Below are 16,008 nucleotides of genomic sequence, written 5' to 3' on the forward strand. Positions count from 1 at the left end.
GTAAGAATCCAGTGTGATGAATGTGAGTTTAGAAGGTTACGGTTATAATAATGACGATAGTAACTCTGTTTTTGTAGGGACTTTCAAAACACGCGGGACGAATAACAGCAAAACATCAACAATCTAAATAATATAGTTTAAAAAGAAAGAAATCAAAAATCCTGATATGATACATAAAAAAAAAAATGTATGGCAAAGAAACAGGATCAAAGAAGCATAATAACAGATATAACATTTTGATTTATGGGTCATTTTTCAAGCAAGTTCTCACACTTGTATAAACCAAAGGTACAAATATGCTCCCAACACATTTATGCACTTGAAATAAAAGTGTGTGTGAATGAGCTTGTATGTGTTTGTGTGTGTGTGTGTGTGTGTGTGTGTGTGTGTGTGTGTGTGTGTGTGTGTGTCTGCACTAAGACTCAGTAATTGGCAGTGACATTAAATGAGAGACTAAACTTTTCTGTTTGATTTCACTGCAGGTATAAAGTTTGTGTGTGTTTGTGTGTGTGTGTGTGTGTGTGTGTGTGTGTGTGTGTGTGTGTGTGTGTGTGAGTGTGTATTCTGCTCTAACGGCAGTTTGACCTTCGGGCTTGGGAAACGAAGATCAAACTGTGCTCTGCTTGTGTAGCATCTGTTTCCTGCATCAACTGGCAGAACGTCTGAATGTGTGTGTCTGTGTGTGTGTGTGTGTATGTGTGTGTTAACATGTGTGTGGTTTGAGATGCATGTCTTTATTTATCTGCCAGCAAAAAAAACACATGATCTTAATTCTGCTCAGGGTCTCAGTTCGTTACGGCCCGTTGAGTCTATTTCTAGGCACGAGTCACCATCAGAGATTGAGAAAGCGTTTCCACTTCCTCCCACCGTCCAGAAATCAAGGGGGTGGAGCCACAGTGTCAGCGATACATGCAACCGGCCAATTGTGAATCAGTCTCAGCCGCCAATCATACAGTGGACACTCCACCTTATTTCTAAAGCATTAAACAAGTAATTAGAGAAAACATACTGAGTCCTAACGTACGATGGTGAAGGAGGAGAAGAGGTTTATGACCTGTACTGCAGCCAGCCACCAGGGGGGGATAGAGATGCTGTTGCAGGTCATTTGACCAGATCATAATAAGAATTTTGTTGTATGCGTTTCTGTTACGTATTTATTGATTAAATACAAGAATTATATTTTAGCTCAACTCTGAGATAACATGTTAACATTGATTCTTCATTGTCAAAAGCTCCTTTTACTTCCTGTAGGTTTACCATCCTAACACCCCCCCCTCTCCCCCCAGATGGTTCTCTCAGCTTTCCCCATTGATGACGAAAAGGATTCATCACGCGTCTATTTTTAATCCGAGCTCACTTGTGTGAATGAGGCGGAGAGAGACCGTACGTTATCCTGCTTCTTTAAATAGAACACAATGAATTCAGCTTTTTACTGTAGAGGACAGAAACGATCGGGCTCATAAGAATCTTATTTACAGAGTATTTCTATTTCCTCCGCTCTGCATGGGGCTGGACCGGGTGCAGGCATGTGTGATTGAATATTTATTTAAGCCTCGGAAGACACATTGAGGGATAAGACCCTCATTTTCAATGGTGCCGAGGGTACAATAAAAAAGTTGATACATTAAAAGTTAATACATTGAATAAATAGGAATGAAATAAATATGCATATATATACACAGTAATACAAGGTATAAAACAATTCGTCAATAAAATACTATGGCAAAGTCAACTAGCAGTTACAGTCATTGCAGGAGAAGTCAGCTGTACATGAGACCAGACTCGAAAACTCCGTCAATGAAACAAATGAGCGCAACTTTAAAAATTTTTGGACCTCATTCCAGATGTAGGGGGCTTTATAATAGAAAGCTGTCTTCCCCAAGTTGGTCTTAACACGAGGTACATACATTGAAAGCCAGCTCTGGGAGCGAGTATTGTGGGTATTAGAATTCCAGCTGATGAGAGAGGAGAGATATACTGGCATTAGCCCAATGATTGTTTTGTAAATATAAATCTTCCAATGACCATCCCTTTTTTGTGTGTAATTCCATATGTTCCTGCAACATTACTCTAATGTCAAATTAATAGCAAGAGACAACCACATCAAGGCAAGAGAATGAAGAAAGAAATAAGGCAGAAAGGGGGAAAAAGGGAAATCTGAGGTTGTGTCCGGAGTGGTTTTTATAGCTGCTTTCACACATTCAGGCTCAAAGGTCCAGATATTTTCCTGAAGGTTATCGGAGGTGAAATGTGTGAGGACGGAAATATCTGAGTTAGCTGCTTCGGACGTTTTCCTGTCCAGAAAATGAGAATATAGCGGTAAAACATTGAGCCAGTAGACGTGTTGATGACGTTCCCGAAGAAAACAAAGATCTCAGGGTGAAAAAAGAAAAGCGATACACCTTAGAAGATGCAGACGAAGATATCAACTAGGAGTTTCTGGCAATGAGGTCTAATCTTCATATGTGAAAGAGAAACTCTGGATCTGTTCCGGACCTGAACTCCAGGACATTTCCTGTTCCTGCTTGAGAACAGAACGATGGGGAAGTGAGGGACCCAGAGACGGATTAAAACCCCCCCACAAAAGACTCGTGATTAGTTTGACTCGCTAACACGACTCAGTCATGTAACAAAAACCTCGTCTTCGCCTTCATTCACATAAACTGACACCAACGCACCACACAACTCCCTTTGAAGTGTGCTAAGATGGCAGCTACCGCCGTGTGAGCGTCAGCTGTGAAAGCCGAGGGCGGCCTGTCGACAGAAACACTCGCCACGAGGCACCGAGGAGAAAACGTTGGTCAAACGTTAAAATATAAACAGTTATTGAAAATTAAACCCGGCTCACACCTGCCGACAGGGCATCGGCACGGATTAGCAAATCCCACAGTGCGAGGTCGGGCATTCTTCAAGAGGTTTATTGGAGTTATGTAACCTTGGAGGGAAAATGATTGCCCATCAACATGACAGCGGGAGATAGTGAGAGCCTCTGCATATATTTGCACTCGGAGGCTCGGGTCTGTGTGCGTTTGGAAATGAAGAGGAAGGATGTGGAGTGTGGGCTGAAGCTTAAACATGATATGTGGCAAACTGCATATAGGGAGGGAGGGGGGGCTTTTTATATATGTGTGAAATATACTGAACATATGTGTGTGCGTGTGTGTGTGTGTGTGTGTGTGCCAGGATATAGTGTCCAGGGAGTGTGGGTGTGTTTGTGTTCCTTCATTTCCATATTCATGAGGGAATGTTTTACTGGAAGTAAAAGATCAGGAGGAAAATCTGAAGAAGTGAGGACCCTCTTCTTCTTCAGAGCATTTGGACAGTGAGCTGATTTTTCTATCATCTCAACAACAATATTCTTTATTTATTATAGCTTTTGGATCACCAAATTATTATCAATTATCACAAGCCACACCATTCACTCCAAAAGCCTTTCAAGATAATCCAATTCTTCCAGGTTTTATATATCAATCATCAATCAATCAAGTTTTATTTGTATAGCCCAAATTCACAAATAACAATTCGTCTCATAGGGCTTTAACATTGTGTGACATCCTCTGTCCTTAACCCTCAACAAGAGTAAGGAAAAACTACTAAAAACCCTTTTCACAGGTAAAAATATGTAGAAACCTCAGAGAGACACATGTGAGGGATCCCTCTCTCAGGACGGACAGAAGTGCAATAGATGTCAGGTGTAAGAAAACATCATCAGGATTTTTAGCAGCATCGATGATATATAATATTTATATTTTATATCTTTTTATTGTCAGATAAAATGTCTGAGAAAATCTCACATACTGTTTGGACCCTGAAGAAATAACTGAGGACAAAGATCATCAACATCAAGGTTCCTCCCAATCATTGAGTTTCTTATCAATGTGAAAAGCTGCAGCACTTCAGCTGTCTGTGTTCTCAGTGTTTCTTCACGGTTCCTCACTTCATTTCTTAATAACTTGTATTCATCAATTTCTCATAGAGGGGAGAGGACAAGTGGCTGCAAAACATGAAGATAAAGAAGGAAACAGAGGACAGATATGAGTCATAGAATGGCTGTGATCCACCATCTATTCCTCACATATCTAAGAGCCGAGTTCGTTATGAAATGAAAGTGAAGGAATAGAAGGACATCTGATTGGCTGTTGGCTGTAACGTGTTCAGCCTCGTTATTATCTTACTTCCCATCTGAACCTCAGAAATTCTATGTCTGTCAAAATCTGTCAGGTTCTGTTATTTAATTCTGAAGGAGAGAGATGTGGTCGGAGTTCAGCTGCTGTCGATGGAACTGCGTTTACTTTAAAATATACAGAAAATATAATAAGCACAAAAACACGACTACAAGCAGCATCATAGACCGGAAAGATCAACATCAGGGAATACATGCACACACACACACACCCTGAGGCCTGATGGTCCCTCGATAACACACACACACACACACACACACACTAGAAAAAGTAAGATCTCAAAGACACACAATGTACACGTGGTAATAACATGCACACAACCTTGGACCTGATTCAATAAGCTGATATCACACAGAAGTAGATGTTGGGAGGCAGTAAGGTCATGGTTCACTGATCTGATTGGCTCAGGCTCAGTCCACTCACATCCAATAACACCATGTTCACTGGTCTGAGCAGAAATTACCACTGATTGAGCGCGGAGCTCTCTCTCTCTCTCTCCGTCTCCCCCTCTTTTCTCTGCCTTTCACCATGTTAATGCCGCCCTCAGTATTCACCAGCTCGGTTTCAGCCCCTCAGAAAAATCGATGCTCATTCGGTCGGGCTCTGCGCCATCGGATCATATTTAGGTTAATAGATTCAAGTGGTTGTTCGGCTTTTCAAAAGTGAAACTGAACACAGACGGAAAAAACGCGGCAGAGGAGGAAATTAAATGATTATTTTCTCTCAGACTGCGTCACACATACATTTGACTCGAATCCCAATGAGCGGGTCGTCTTGTACTCGTGGAGAACGGGAGTTGAAAACAAGGCGAAATACCGGTGCAGAAGAAAGTGAAGGTTCCTTGAGACTTTAGAGAATCTTCACTCAGGACGTGGGTTTGGAGCAAAGTGAATGAAAAGGTATCAAAACAAGAAAATAGATGGATTTCTAGAGCGAGACGAGAAGAACATGCAAAAACAAAGGAATTGCATACGTGCAATAATAAAAATAGTTGGAGCCAAGCAAGACGGGGGAGGTAAACAACAGGGGGTGTTAAAAAAAGGCCGAAAATAAAGCAAAAATCAGAAGCAAGACATGAAATAATAAAACAGGAAGTAACTAAATTGAAGGACACAGAAAAATTATGGAGTATTTGAGACAGAGGCTGAAAAGAGGAGCTGCAGCAATGCACAGTTTGAGGAAAGTGATGTTTTCTGAACATTGGAACATAAAAACCTTTTCAAGTGATAACACTAATTAAGATTTCAATAAAAACCTGAATATGAGCTGAATATGTTTCATTTAAAATGTCTCTACATGCTCATGGCAAAGTAAAATAATCAAGTGCTCACAGAGCTTCATCTCTCCGGCTGAAACATCCATTAGTTATTACCTCGAGCTCGCTACACTTCCCACCCCCGCCCTCCTCTCCTGACTGCAGTGTTGGGTGAAGGACTTCCGGTCGGTGCCTCTGTTGTGGGTCCAAAGCTCAGGGTTGTTTCCCTGCGTCTCTCTCTCTCTCTGCAGATCCTCCCTCTCTTCACTCCTCTTCACCGCCGCTGGCAGATGTTTGCTGTTAATTAACAAGCTGACGTGGCAGATGTGCAGGTCGAGAGCTCGATGGCTCTGGTAAATGCATCCGTGGGCTAAGGAGAGGCTGGAGAGGTCAGGTCCAAACACTGCGGCCAATTAGCAGCTCAACAGCAGAGGAACCCATTCGTTCCCATGCCCACTCCGAATTCAATCTGCGGCGTGTCGGCCAATTTGCACCGAAACAACAGAAAGGAGTGGATCAGTGAGACGGGTGAAGGGAGACGAGAGAGAGGCTGATGAGCTGAAACTCGCTTTTCAAAAGAGTCCAAAGAGGGGGAGTGAAAGGCAATGACAAACTTTCACATGTCCCACCCCCCCCCCCCCCTACTTGAAAATGTGGCTGTCTACATCATACATGCATCAAAACATCAGATCTGAATGAATTGATACAGGACTTCAGGTTGGTGAGAGGACGTCTTCATGTGATGTCGTTTAAAATTAACTGCAACAGCGCAACATTTGCCATTTTAAGCAGGCTTGCAGTTCCACCCCTTGCCAGTAGGTGGCGCCACCCTCAGGAACCCCTTACTCAGCAGTGTCCTTTGAAGTTAGCTTTGAAGTTAGGCTTTAAAAGCAGCGCTAGGTAGCTGGCTCCCCAGTGATGCTCTAACGCTGATGTGTTGTTTCTTGTCGACAGGCCCGTTGTTCCTTGTACACCGAGCTCCAGGGAAGGGATTTAACAAACTGCACCGAGCATGACAGCTGCATTCTTCATTTTTTGCCCTTCTTTGATTCGTGTCGTTTCTTTTATTTAACCACAGCAAATTCTCTGCTGAATACTGAGGGTTTTAATTCATTCACTCTCCCCCCGGTCATGTGTGAGCTTCTTTGTTTCGTCATGTTCGCTGGAGGCTGAAAAAAATATCTCAAGCTTCTTCCTGTCCCTGCAAGTCCAAGGACACACAGACACACACACATACACACACACACAGACACACACATTACCGCACAAAGACGGGATGTCGTCTGTGAAAGGTAAAGATGTCAAGATGTTATCTCGGAGTCATTATCTCGCAAATAGGACGAGATGCTAAACAGAAGATCAACCTACGACCCTCTTTGACGTGTATCTCCACTGGGTTCAGCTCCCGGGACTGATGCTTTTGTCCGTCCCATTAGGATGCATCTAGCTCACTGCGACATATTGACCAACCAGCCGCCTCCTCCTCCTCCTCCTCCTCCTCCTCCTCCTCCTCCTCCTCCTCCTCCTTTTCCACCGTCGAGCCATTTATCCTGGGAATTACAGTTTAGCTGGAATTACAAATGATGTGATAGGATTTACACAGCGCTGCCCTCAACTCTCAATCACAATGATGTACACACACACGCACACACACACACGCACACACACACACACACACACACACACACACACACACACGCACACACACACTCCACCTCGGTGCTCCAACTCGAGGGCCTTCAGAGTCACTGCAGTAATAACATGCTTCATTTTCAATCTGCCTCCGCCCACTTCTGCCTGCTCGATGGGGCTGAAAGGAGCCAACACACACACACACACACACACACACACACACACACACACACACACACACACACTCCCACGCACGTGCTTTCATGTACAGTCACACTTCAGCTTAATGAAACACGTGTCGAGCTTTTTGATTGCAAACTCTCCCCAACAAGTGAATTCGATTGGGTGGAAGTGAGCTTACAAGAGAGGTACTGTACAGACAAAAAGCCGAAATACCACAAACTCAGGTGATACAGCTTGAAGGTTCTGTCTTAAAGATCCATTCATACATACACAAACTAACACACACACACACACATCGACAACGCAACATCCATTCATGCCCAACTGCTCCACCGAACAAACAGTCCGAGGAGCAGAGCTGTCGGTTTGCGTGACGTACAATGTGTCCATATGTGCACGAGTCAGTGCATCTGCCTCTTGCCAGCGGAGATTGAGCGCCCGTCACTCCTCCTTTGTCTCCCAGTGCTCGCTGGCTGCCGACGGGAGGAGCAGACGTTCCGGAGCTGTGTGCTCGTGCTTGGCACCTGCACGCAGCTCATTCTTAAAACACCTTCTCCCATTGTTTCCCTCCGGCTCCGAAGCTGAATGTGGCGCCTCTGCTTGAGCTCTGAGTAAAAGCCTGAGGTGGTAATTGCGTGTGGTGCCACGCAGCCTCCTGGTTCTTCTGCCCTGCGTGGCCTCCTGATTGTGCAGCACGCCGCAGACAGAGAGGAAACACGCGTGAAGCCGTTCCGCTGGTTAATTGGATATCTGTGAACCTCCAGCTCGGCCTCCACGGCCTAATTACCTTTTTTAATGGGAATGTGAATTAAATGGAAAGAGCTCTTATCTTGTTGTTGCACCTTCAATTCTATCAAGTGGTCACACCTGGTTTGTCAAGGATGTCAGTGTGTGTGTGTGTGTGTGTGTGAAGTGGAATTCCACTACTTCTTTCTCAGAATGAATTAGCAGCGTGTTTCTCTCCTGACTCTTTTGTGACTCCACACTTTGACTCTTTGAAAAACAGATGGATTTTGAAGCTGCGTGAAAATTGACATCTATGTGTGACTGTGTGTGTGTGTGTGTGTGTGTGTCAGAGAACATGTTACTAAAGCTGTGTGGCATTTAACTTTTAATGGTAGCAGCAGGTAGAACATTTCCATGTTAAAGATCCTAATTAGGAGGTGGTGAGGTTCACAGCATGACGGCTTTTTCAGCACACACGCACCCACACACACACAGGTTTGCTCTGCCATCCTTATTATTAATATTGCATTGAACATTCCATTCAATATTTCATTCTCATTCGTAAAGGGAATGCACACACACACACAAACACACGTAGATATACACACACGTACACACACCCACAGATGTGCATCACCAGTGAAAACATGAGGAGCATCACAGCTGGACAACACCTGCCGCAGCTGCTGCTCAGTCTCTCTCTGATTGGACGGTCTGTTCAGACTTGGGATGATGGAAGGACTTTGTTTTCAATCAGTCAATCACATTGTATTCATAAAGCCCTTATTCTCAAATCACTGCTTGTCTCATGCGCTGTTTCACTTTGAGTAGATGTGGATGAAATGAACGCAGAGTACGGACAGAAGGCTGCGTCCATAGGTATTTAATGTTTTGCATAAATGAGCCTTAGGTTGTGGGGGTCGAAACATTGTAGTTACCCATTGAATTTTCCTAAATAAAAGTAGTTCTGGTAATAAATGTAGACAGGCGTTGACTGGTAAGTTAAGGCGACAGGGAACGTTCACAATTCATAGAGAATCGAGGGAGGGGCCCACAGCTCGTTCTTTGCCCCTGGGCTTCCTGTTTTAATCCGGCCGTGTTTACAAATGTAAATGTCTTCCTGCTCAGACTGAGGACAGCTACTGTGTGAACGTGACTGTGTCCATATAGTCATTGGGTTCATAATAATCTCCATGCATTTGCTTGCTGGTGCCACATGTCGCCTGAAGGATTGAGAGGAAAAGTTCCAGTACTTTGTTCTCCGGCACCAGGAAATGAGCAGGAAATAGAGATTGAATTAATTTCGACGAGGGTTTTAATGCGATAGCAAGGCTGTGTCAAATGTATTTCGCTAATGACGTTTCTTTCAAAGTTGGCAGCTCTCGCTCTGTAAAGGCCCGAGCCTGGGTGAGATCAGAGAGGGAAATAAGAGATGAAAGGGAGGAAGTGGCGTCAGAGTGTAATTGAGGATGGATGGAAGGACGAGGAGTCAAATAGAGAAGAAGGGAAGGAAGATGACATTTATCTAATTGACTGTAGCAGCATGTGTGTTTGGTACAGTGTGTTAAATACACTGTAGAGTTTGTTCTGTGCTGCTCACAAACAGAATTAGTCAAATGTTCACATATTTTGTTTGGATGTTGCCTATTTGGACTTTTTCTGAATTTATTTGGCAATATTCTTATATGGTTAATCAGAAACTTTGCTCCTGTGGGGAAAACTTTGAAGCTTTTAAAGTTTCAGAACAGATTTGACTCAATATGACCAACATTAAAATCAAAGCAGGCAACATTTCACACAGGACAAAATAAAGGACTTGCTGTTGGAGATCAAACTGAAATGGTCTGTATTTTTAGAGCTTTATCCATTTATATCAAAGCAATTTACAGTACAAGTCACATTCACACATTCACACACACACAAGGGGACACTTGGTGTTCAGTCTCTTGCCCGAGGACAGGAGGTCAAACCACTGACCTTCTGGTTAGACATAACTAAAGCGGGGTAAATCAATTTTAAATCAAATTCAAGGTTTTAACTACAAATAAAAATAATTAAATACATAAATGGGGAAATTGTGCCATCTGAATACCTCAATCAATAAGATGGTCGAATACACAATCCTAGCAGCTATTGGTTCTGTCATAATCCTCGAGATATGTTTCAGACTCATTAGCCTGATGACTGTAGACCAGTGATCTCCAGTCTTCACCCTGGACTGTGTGTTGGTTGTCTGTTGTTCACACACGCCATCTCCTGCATTTCCTTCCATCAAAGTTGGATAATGTACTAAACTAAATGTCAGGACCCCGCAGTATGAAGACGTGCAGTTTCCAGTCTGTCGGTAACAATCAAAGCCCCGTTAGAACAAATATTTACACAAAGTAAAACGCTGGACTTCTTTTACTTTACTTACTTTACGTCTAAGTGTGTTTTTTATATCGGGGTGGTAGATCTCGGCTTACGTTTGGAATTAAAAAGTGAAGGTTGGGGACCACTGCTCTAGAACATCGCCAACCACTGGCTGTTCTGGAAACAGAACTTCTCTGTGAGGAACTTCCTCCTCCACTCCACATCGTAATCAGCAATAACGTTGAGGGTGTTTTCACACAGGGTTCCGATCTCGACATTCTTGTCCAGCATCATGTCTATCAGGTAGGCCGGAACCTGCGTGTCCTTGATGATGAAGTCTCGTGTGTCCTGGTGAAAAACCATCCGGCTGAAGATGTTGACAATCTGAAACACAAACTTGTCGTCCGCCTGTTGCACGGTCAGCAGCTCGATGAGAGCAGGGATGACGCCGGATTTAACCAACATGGCGGCACAGGCATCATTCATGGAAACTGTTCCAATCATAATCACCACGTCCAGGACGAAGTCATCCTGCGCTAGGCCTGGTAGGAGTCTGTCCTGGAGGTAAGGCAGCAGGTTGTACTCTTTCAGCATCAACTCCCAGTCCAGGTCTGGGAGGGTGAGGTTGGACAGCGTCCCCAGGCAGTCACACACCCACTCCTCCTCTTCATCGGCGTGGATCTGTGCCGCCAGGTCACACACGTAGTCGATGAACAGTGGTTTGGTTGGTCCATCGTGTTTTGAGATGTTTCGGATCATCTTCATCAGTTGACAGTCTTTGGTATTCAGAGCTCTCTTCATCAGCATCTTCAGCCGATCCCCTTCACACATGAGTTGCGCGTTCCTCTTGTTCACAGCCAGGTTGATGCAGATGGCGATCAGGTCGGCTTCAACCTTCTCCTCAGCACAGTCAAACAGCATCTGCAGGAGCGGAGGTGTGCAGCCGGCGTCAACGAAGCTGCCCTTGAAGCAGTCGTCCATGCTGATGTGACACAGGATAAGCATCAGTATCTGACGGTTCTTCTCATCCCCCAACAAGCCGATCAGTTTGGGCAGCAGTCGGACCTGCACCATCTTGGCTCGGAGCACAGAGTCACAGCAGAGATTTAACAGCAGGTGCAGAGTCAGGTTTAACAGATCCTCGTTGGCACAGGGAACCAGGCGGTCCAGTCGCTCTACAATGTCCACCTTGGCCATGTCGTTGTTGATCTCCAAGAAGATGGAGAGTTTTTTCAGGAATGAAACCACCAGCACCAGCATCTCCTCATCATCTCGATCAAGAACTTTCACCAGCAGACCAACAATACCCTTTTTCCTCATTTTCAGCTCTGTCCTGGGGTCCTCAGCGAGGTTAAACAGGAGGTAAAGAGACACTTTGAGCAGCTGCTCCTGTTTAGCCCGAAACTCTTGGTATTTCCTCAGAGCTTTGCCTTGGTCTCTTCTGATGGAACCGTTCTCCGGTTCCGATTCGCACGCTTTGTTTTCCTGGTGCAGCTCCTTACACCACATGTCATGTCTCTTCAGTTCATGTTCCACCACACTCATACACAACGCACCTATTCCATTATCTCTCACCACTTCATGAAAGTGGGAGAACCGAGAGAAGCAGAAGAAGATGTAGATGATAATGGTGGCCAGCTCCACACTCTGTTTCCAGTCCTCTCCCAGTACTCTGGCCAGAGCTCCCAGAGCTGCCTCGTTGTGCAGCAGCTCCGGCAGGTTCTCAGGTTTGCGGGCGAGCTGCAGAATGAGAGCAGAGCCTCTGATCTTCTTCTGGAGGTCTTCATAGAGCAAGTCCACATATTCATCCAATTTGGTTATAGTGGCTTCCTCATTCAACTCAACTCCTTCAAAGAAAGACAACTCTTGAGGTTTCACACTCCTTTCCACCTTCTTCTCCACTTTGCTCGTCACAGAGGAGGATTTCCTGTTCTGCAGGTAGTAGAGGAGCTGCTCGACCTGCGGCAAATAGGATGAAGAGATGAGCTCACAACCCTTCACCACTTTCTTGGCCAAGGCTCCCACATCTGTACAGGGAGACAGATCCGGCACACAGAGGATCTTTTGTCCCTCCGTGTGTTCGCCCAGGATATCACCTCCACTCTCGGCCATTATGGACGCCTCCACCTCATATTCCACAACGATGGCCTTCTCCGTGGGATGAACCTCTAACGTGCCCACGGACACATTGCGTTTGAGGAAGTGTGTGTAATCCTGCATTTTCTTCAGTTTCTTAAGCGAGGCTAAGGTCCAGTGGGTGCAGACAGTTTTACTGTTACTTTACTGTGTTGCACTGAAAAAGACAAACTTCTGTCGTGTTGCTCCTTTTTTCCTGGGGTTCAGCTTTGCCGATCTCCATTTAGTTTACTCAGTTGTTGCTGTCGTAAATGAATCGTCTCTCATCTCAAAGACTCAGCTAAGGTAAGTCCGACTGTTTGTTAAGTCTTTTGATACAGAGTCAATGTCTTTGATCATACGATCCCTTTGAAATCTAATTCAAGATGATCCTCTGGTGTCTGCTCTTCAAACCGAGGTGTGTGAAATGTGTTTTCATCTTGACCTGACAGTAAACTGAACACTGCACCGCACATTGTTAAATTGTCTTTGTTTGGTAATGCATTAACCTTGAGAATCAATAAGATCAAAGACAATATCTGCAGCTTAACCAATCATTTGTCATTATATTGAATAAATGATGATGCCTTTATGAAACAACACCAAATCCTTTAGATCTAATGAAAGGGCCAAGAGGGAGTGTTTTGAGTGGAGCAGAATAAAAGTAAAATGTCAGGCATGTCAGTAAAGGGATGGTTCAATGGAAATTATGATTCAACCGTTACCATTGCAGGAAAAATCCGATAAAATTCCAGTAAATGTGGATCGATAAATGTAAAAAAAACAGGAAAATACACAGCATTCCTCCATACTGCTCCTGTGGTGTCATCCAAGGGTCCATAAGAACCGACAATCACATTCCACTCAAAATGGCGTCATTAACACTGTGTTTTTAGTCTAGAGGCCGGCTCTTATACTCTTCTGGAGATTCAACCATGCAAACTTGTAAGGCTATGATATTCATTGCAACAGGCTTAGCACCAAACACCACAAGTAGTTTAGTAATTTTGAAACCAACATTTCAAGCATCCAGCTGACAAACTACATGAGTCAATGTGAGAACACAGCAGGAGCTCCCCCGCTGAATTCACAGTGAGCGGGTGGAGGGAGAGGAAGAGCTCCACCAGTGAGCCTGAAAGTCTGGAGGCTCCAAGCGATGTTTGTACAGGAACGTCTGCTGAATGGAAAAGAAAATGTTCATTTACCTTCTGCATCCTTTGTTGTCTTTGTGCAAGATGAATAGATGAATAGATTACAGCTAGTACAGAACAAGGCTGCACGCTTTGCTCTACAGTGTCCTTACAGAACCAGCATACAGAGCATGCATGCCAGTCTCCAGTGGCTAAAAGTTGAAGACAGGATGGCTGCTGCACTTCTCTTATCAACATGGCGCCTATTGCAGTCTAAAACACCAGCAGATCAGTATAGGCAACTAAATAAAAATGTAGCCTCTCATAACTATGGCACTAGACGAGCAATAGAGGGAAGGTTTTCTCTCCCCAGAGCTAATACAAATTTTCTTAAACGTACTGTGGGTTACAGAGCCATGAAGTCATGGAACCTACTACCAACAGAAATTATAAACGTGACACGTAAATGTATGTTCAAAAAGCAAATAATGAAACACTTGGGTACAACATACTTGTGACACTAGATGGTGCTGGACTGTACATAAATGTGTAGGACTCCATTACATGGTTTGACGTTTTCACTTCTATGGAATTACCTATCAGTATTTTATATCATGACAAAGGTAAAACTGCATAACCACTAACTTATTTTTGATATTTGTAACATATAATTGTATGATCATTATTCAATGTTTTTTAACTTTTGATATTTGTAATTTAACGTATGTTTTAAATATTTGATATAGGTATTGTAATGTATGTTTTAAATGTTTGATATCTGTATGTGTGCCTTCTATGTGGACCCCACTAAAAGTAGCTCTGTCTTAGGGTAGAGCTAATGGGGATCCTTCTAAATAAACAAATAAACAAATAAACAAATAAACAAATGACAACCAACTTCTGTCGAGATCAGCTCCATCGCTTCGTGAAACAATACAAACTAGACACATACCTAAACACATGCTTTCTACTTAAACACTTTCACTGCTAATTCCTGCACCACTGCGCCACCCGAGCAGCTCTGATGGTCCTATGAGAGACATTCCTTTATATTTCAGGTATAACATTTAAAAAGGGAATCAGTGCATGAAAAATAAATGAAGTTAACTACTCAGGCTGAAGGATTCATTCCGCTTAATTTAATTTACCCAGATACTTGGTATTCTACTTCTATTCGTGCCATTTGGGATTGTTTGCAAAAATAACCTTTGGAGTTGAACCCAACACTGACCTTTGACACAACCCTGAATACGTAAGAGAAAAAAGAAAGCAACCTTCAGTGCGAAAGAACGACTTCAGGAGTCAGCGGCTGTTGAAAATCTATTTCACTTTTATATGACACTAGGATGACATTAAGAAAAACAGGAAAAAGAAAAACCCACATGCATTTTGGAGAAAGAAAAAAAATCAGGCTGAGGGAGATGAAGGGGAAACAAGAGAAGAACACACACACACACACTCCAACACTCTGGAATACATGAATACATCATCATCCTTTCACTGACCTTTGAATCTCTCTGACATTTTAGTCTAATACAGGAATTCATAAATATAATCTTCTCTCACCATATTGCCTATCTATACGAGTCTCATACATCTAACTGTACATCTACTGTAGCATAGTGCATATCTCCAATAGAGGGGGGGCCGTCCATAGTTTATCTAATACTCTGGCTTCCCTGCGGAAGAGAGATATTACAATTGAATGAGAAGAAGGAGGGAGAGAGATAAACACTGAGGTTTTTCTCTCTCGTCTCAAACAGCGACAGAATCCACCTGCGCTGTTTTGACTTCGATCTTAATGTGACGTGTGTGTGTGGCTGTTTGTGCCTTTGACAACATGTATGTACTGTGTGTGTGTGTGTGTGTGTGTGTGTGTGTGTGTGTGTGTGTTTGTGTGTGTATTTGTGTGTCGTGAAAATGTCTGACATGTGCTCAGAGACGTTGCTTGTCGTAGTATTTGGGTCATTTCCTCGTATCGTGCTACACTCGAGCAGACCTGAGTCAAATATTCACCTGGGTGTGAAGCAGCAAACAAAAACCTGTAAATCCCATCTTGTGATGTCCTGGTTGCTTAACATTTAACACAACAGCTGTTAACACAACAATTACCTTCATTCAATCTACAAAGGACATGTAGTTGTTGTAAGTGTTGATTAAGTTATTGCCTGAATAACTATTGAACCTCTAGTTCAACCGTTTATCTCCTGGATGTTTTGTTCATCGACTGTGATTAAAGATGGACGACATGTCTGCACCCCAAAAGTGAAGCCAAAGCATGTTGATCGCCCCCTAGTGGCTGGCTGCATTTTAGGTCATAAATCCCGCCTCCTGCGCGGAAGCAGATGGGACACAGACCTGCTAACAAGATAAACAAGAAGAAAACAAGATAAACACAAAACACAACTTCTCAAAGAGGGTGTCTGTTATT

The 16,008-nt window shown here is 43.6% G+C and overlaps 1 protein-coding gene across 1 annotated transcript; it reads right to left on the minus strand.

Annotated features, from left to right (window-relative positions):
- Window positions 1-10,482: 10,482 nt before the first annotated feature.
- LOC132996652 (kinesin-associated protein 3-like) lies at window positions 10,483-15,232 on the minus strand. The gene is made up of 3 exons (XM_061066980.1): window positions 15,180-15,232; window positions 15,069-15,094; window positions 10,483-12,509 (listed from the first exon to the last, which is right to left on the minus strand). Exons 1-3 carry the CDS (start codon window positions 15,230-15,232, stop codon window positions 10,483-10,485), a joined length of 2,106 nt encoding a protein of 701 aa, XP_060922963.1.
- Window positions 15,233-16,008: the final 776 nt, after the last annotated feature.

Source organism: Limanda limanda, chromosome 2, assembly GCF_963576545.1.
Source record: "Limanda limanda chromosome 2, fLimLim1.1, whole genome shotgun sequence".
Lineage (NCBI taxonomy): Eukaryota > Metazoa > Chordata > Actinopteri > Pleuronectiformes > Pleuronectidae > Limanda > Limanda limanda.

Bases quoted from the DNA above. Each gene is read 5' to 3' on its own strand.
- LOC132996652 (XM_061066980.1), bottom strand. From the start codon at position 15,232: ATGGACGGCCCCCCCTCTATTGGAGATATGCACTATGCTACAGTAGAT. The intron at 15,095-15,179 runs GTTAGATGTATG...CTAAAATGTCAG, and splicing joins TATGCTACAGTAGATGTACA to AGAGATTCAAAGGTCAGTGA. The intron at 12,510-15,068 runs GATGATGTATTC...ATGTGTCCGTGG, and splicing joins TCAAAGGTCAGTGAAAGGAT to GCACGTTAGAGGTTCATCCC.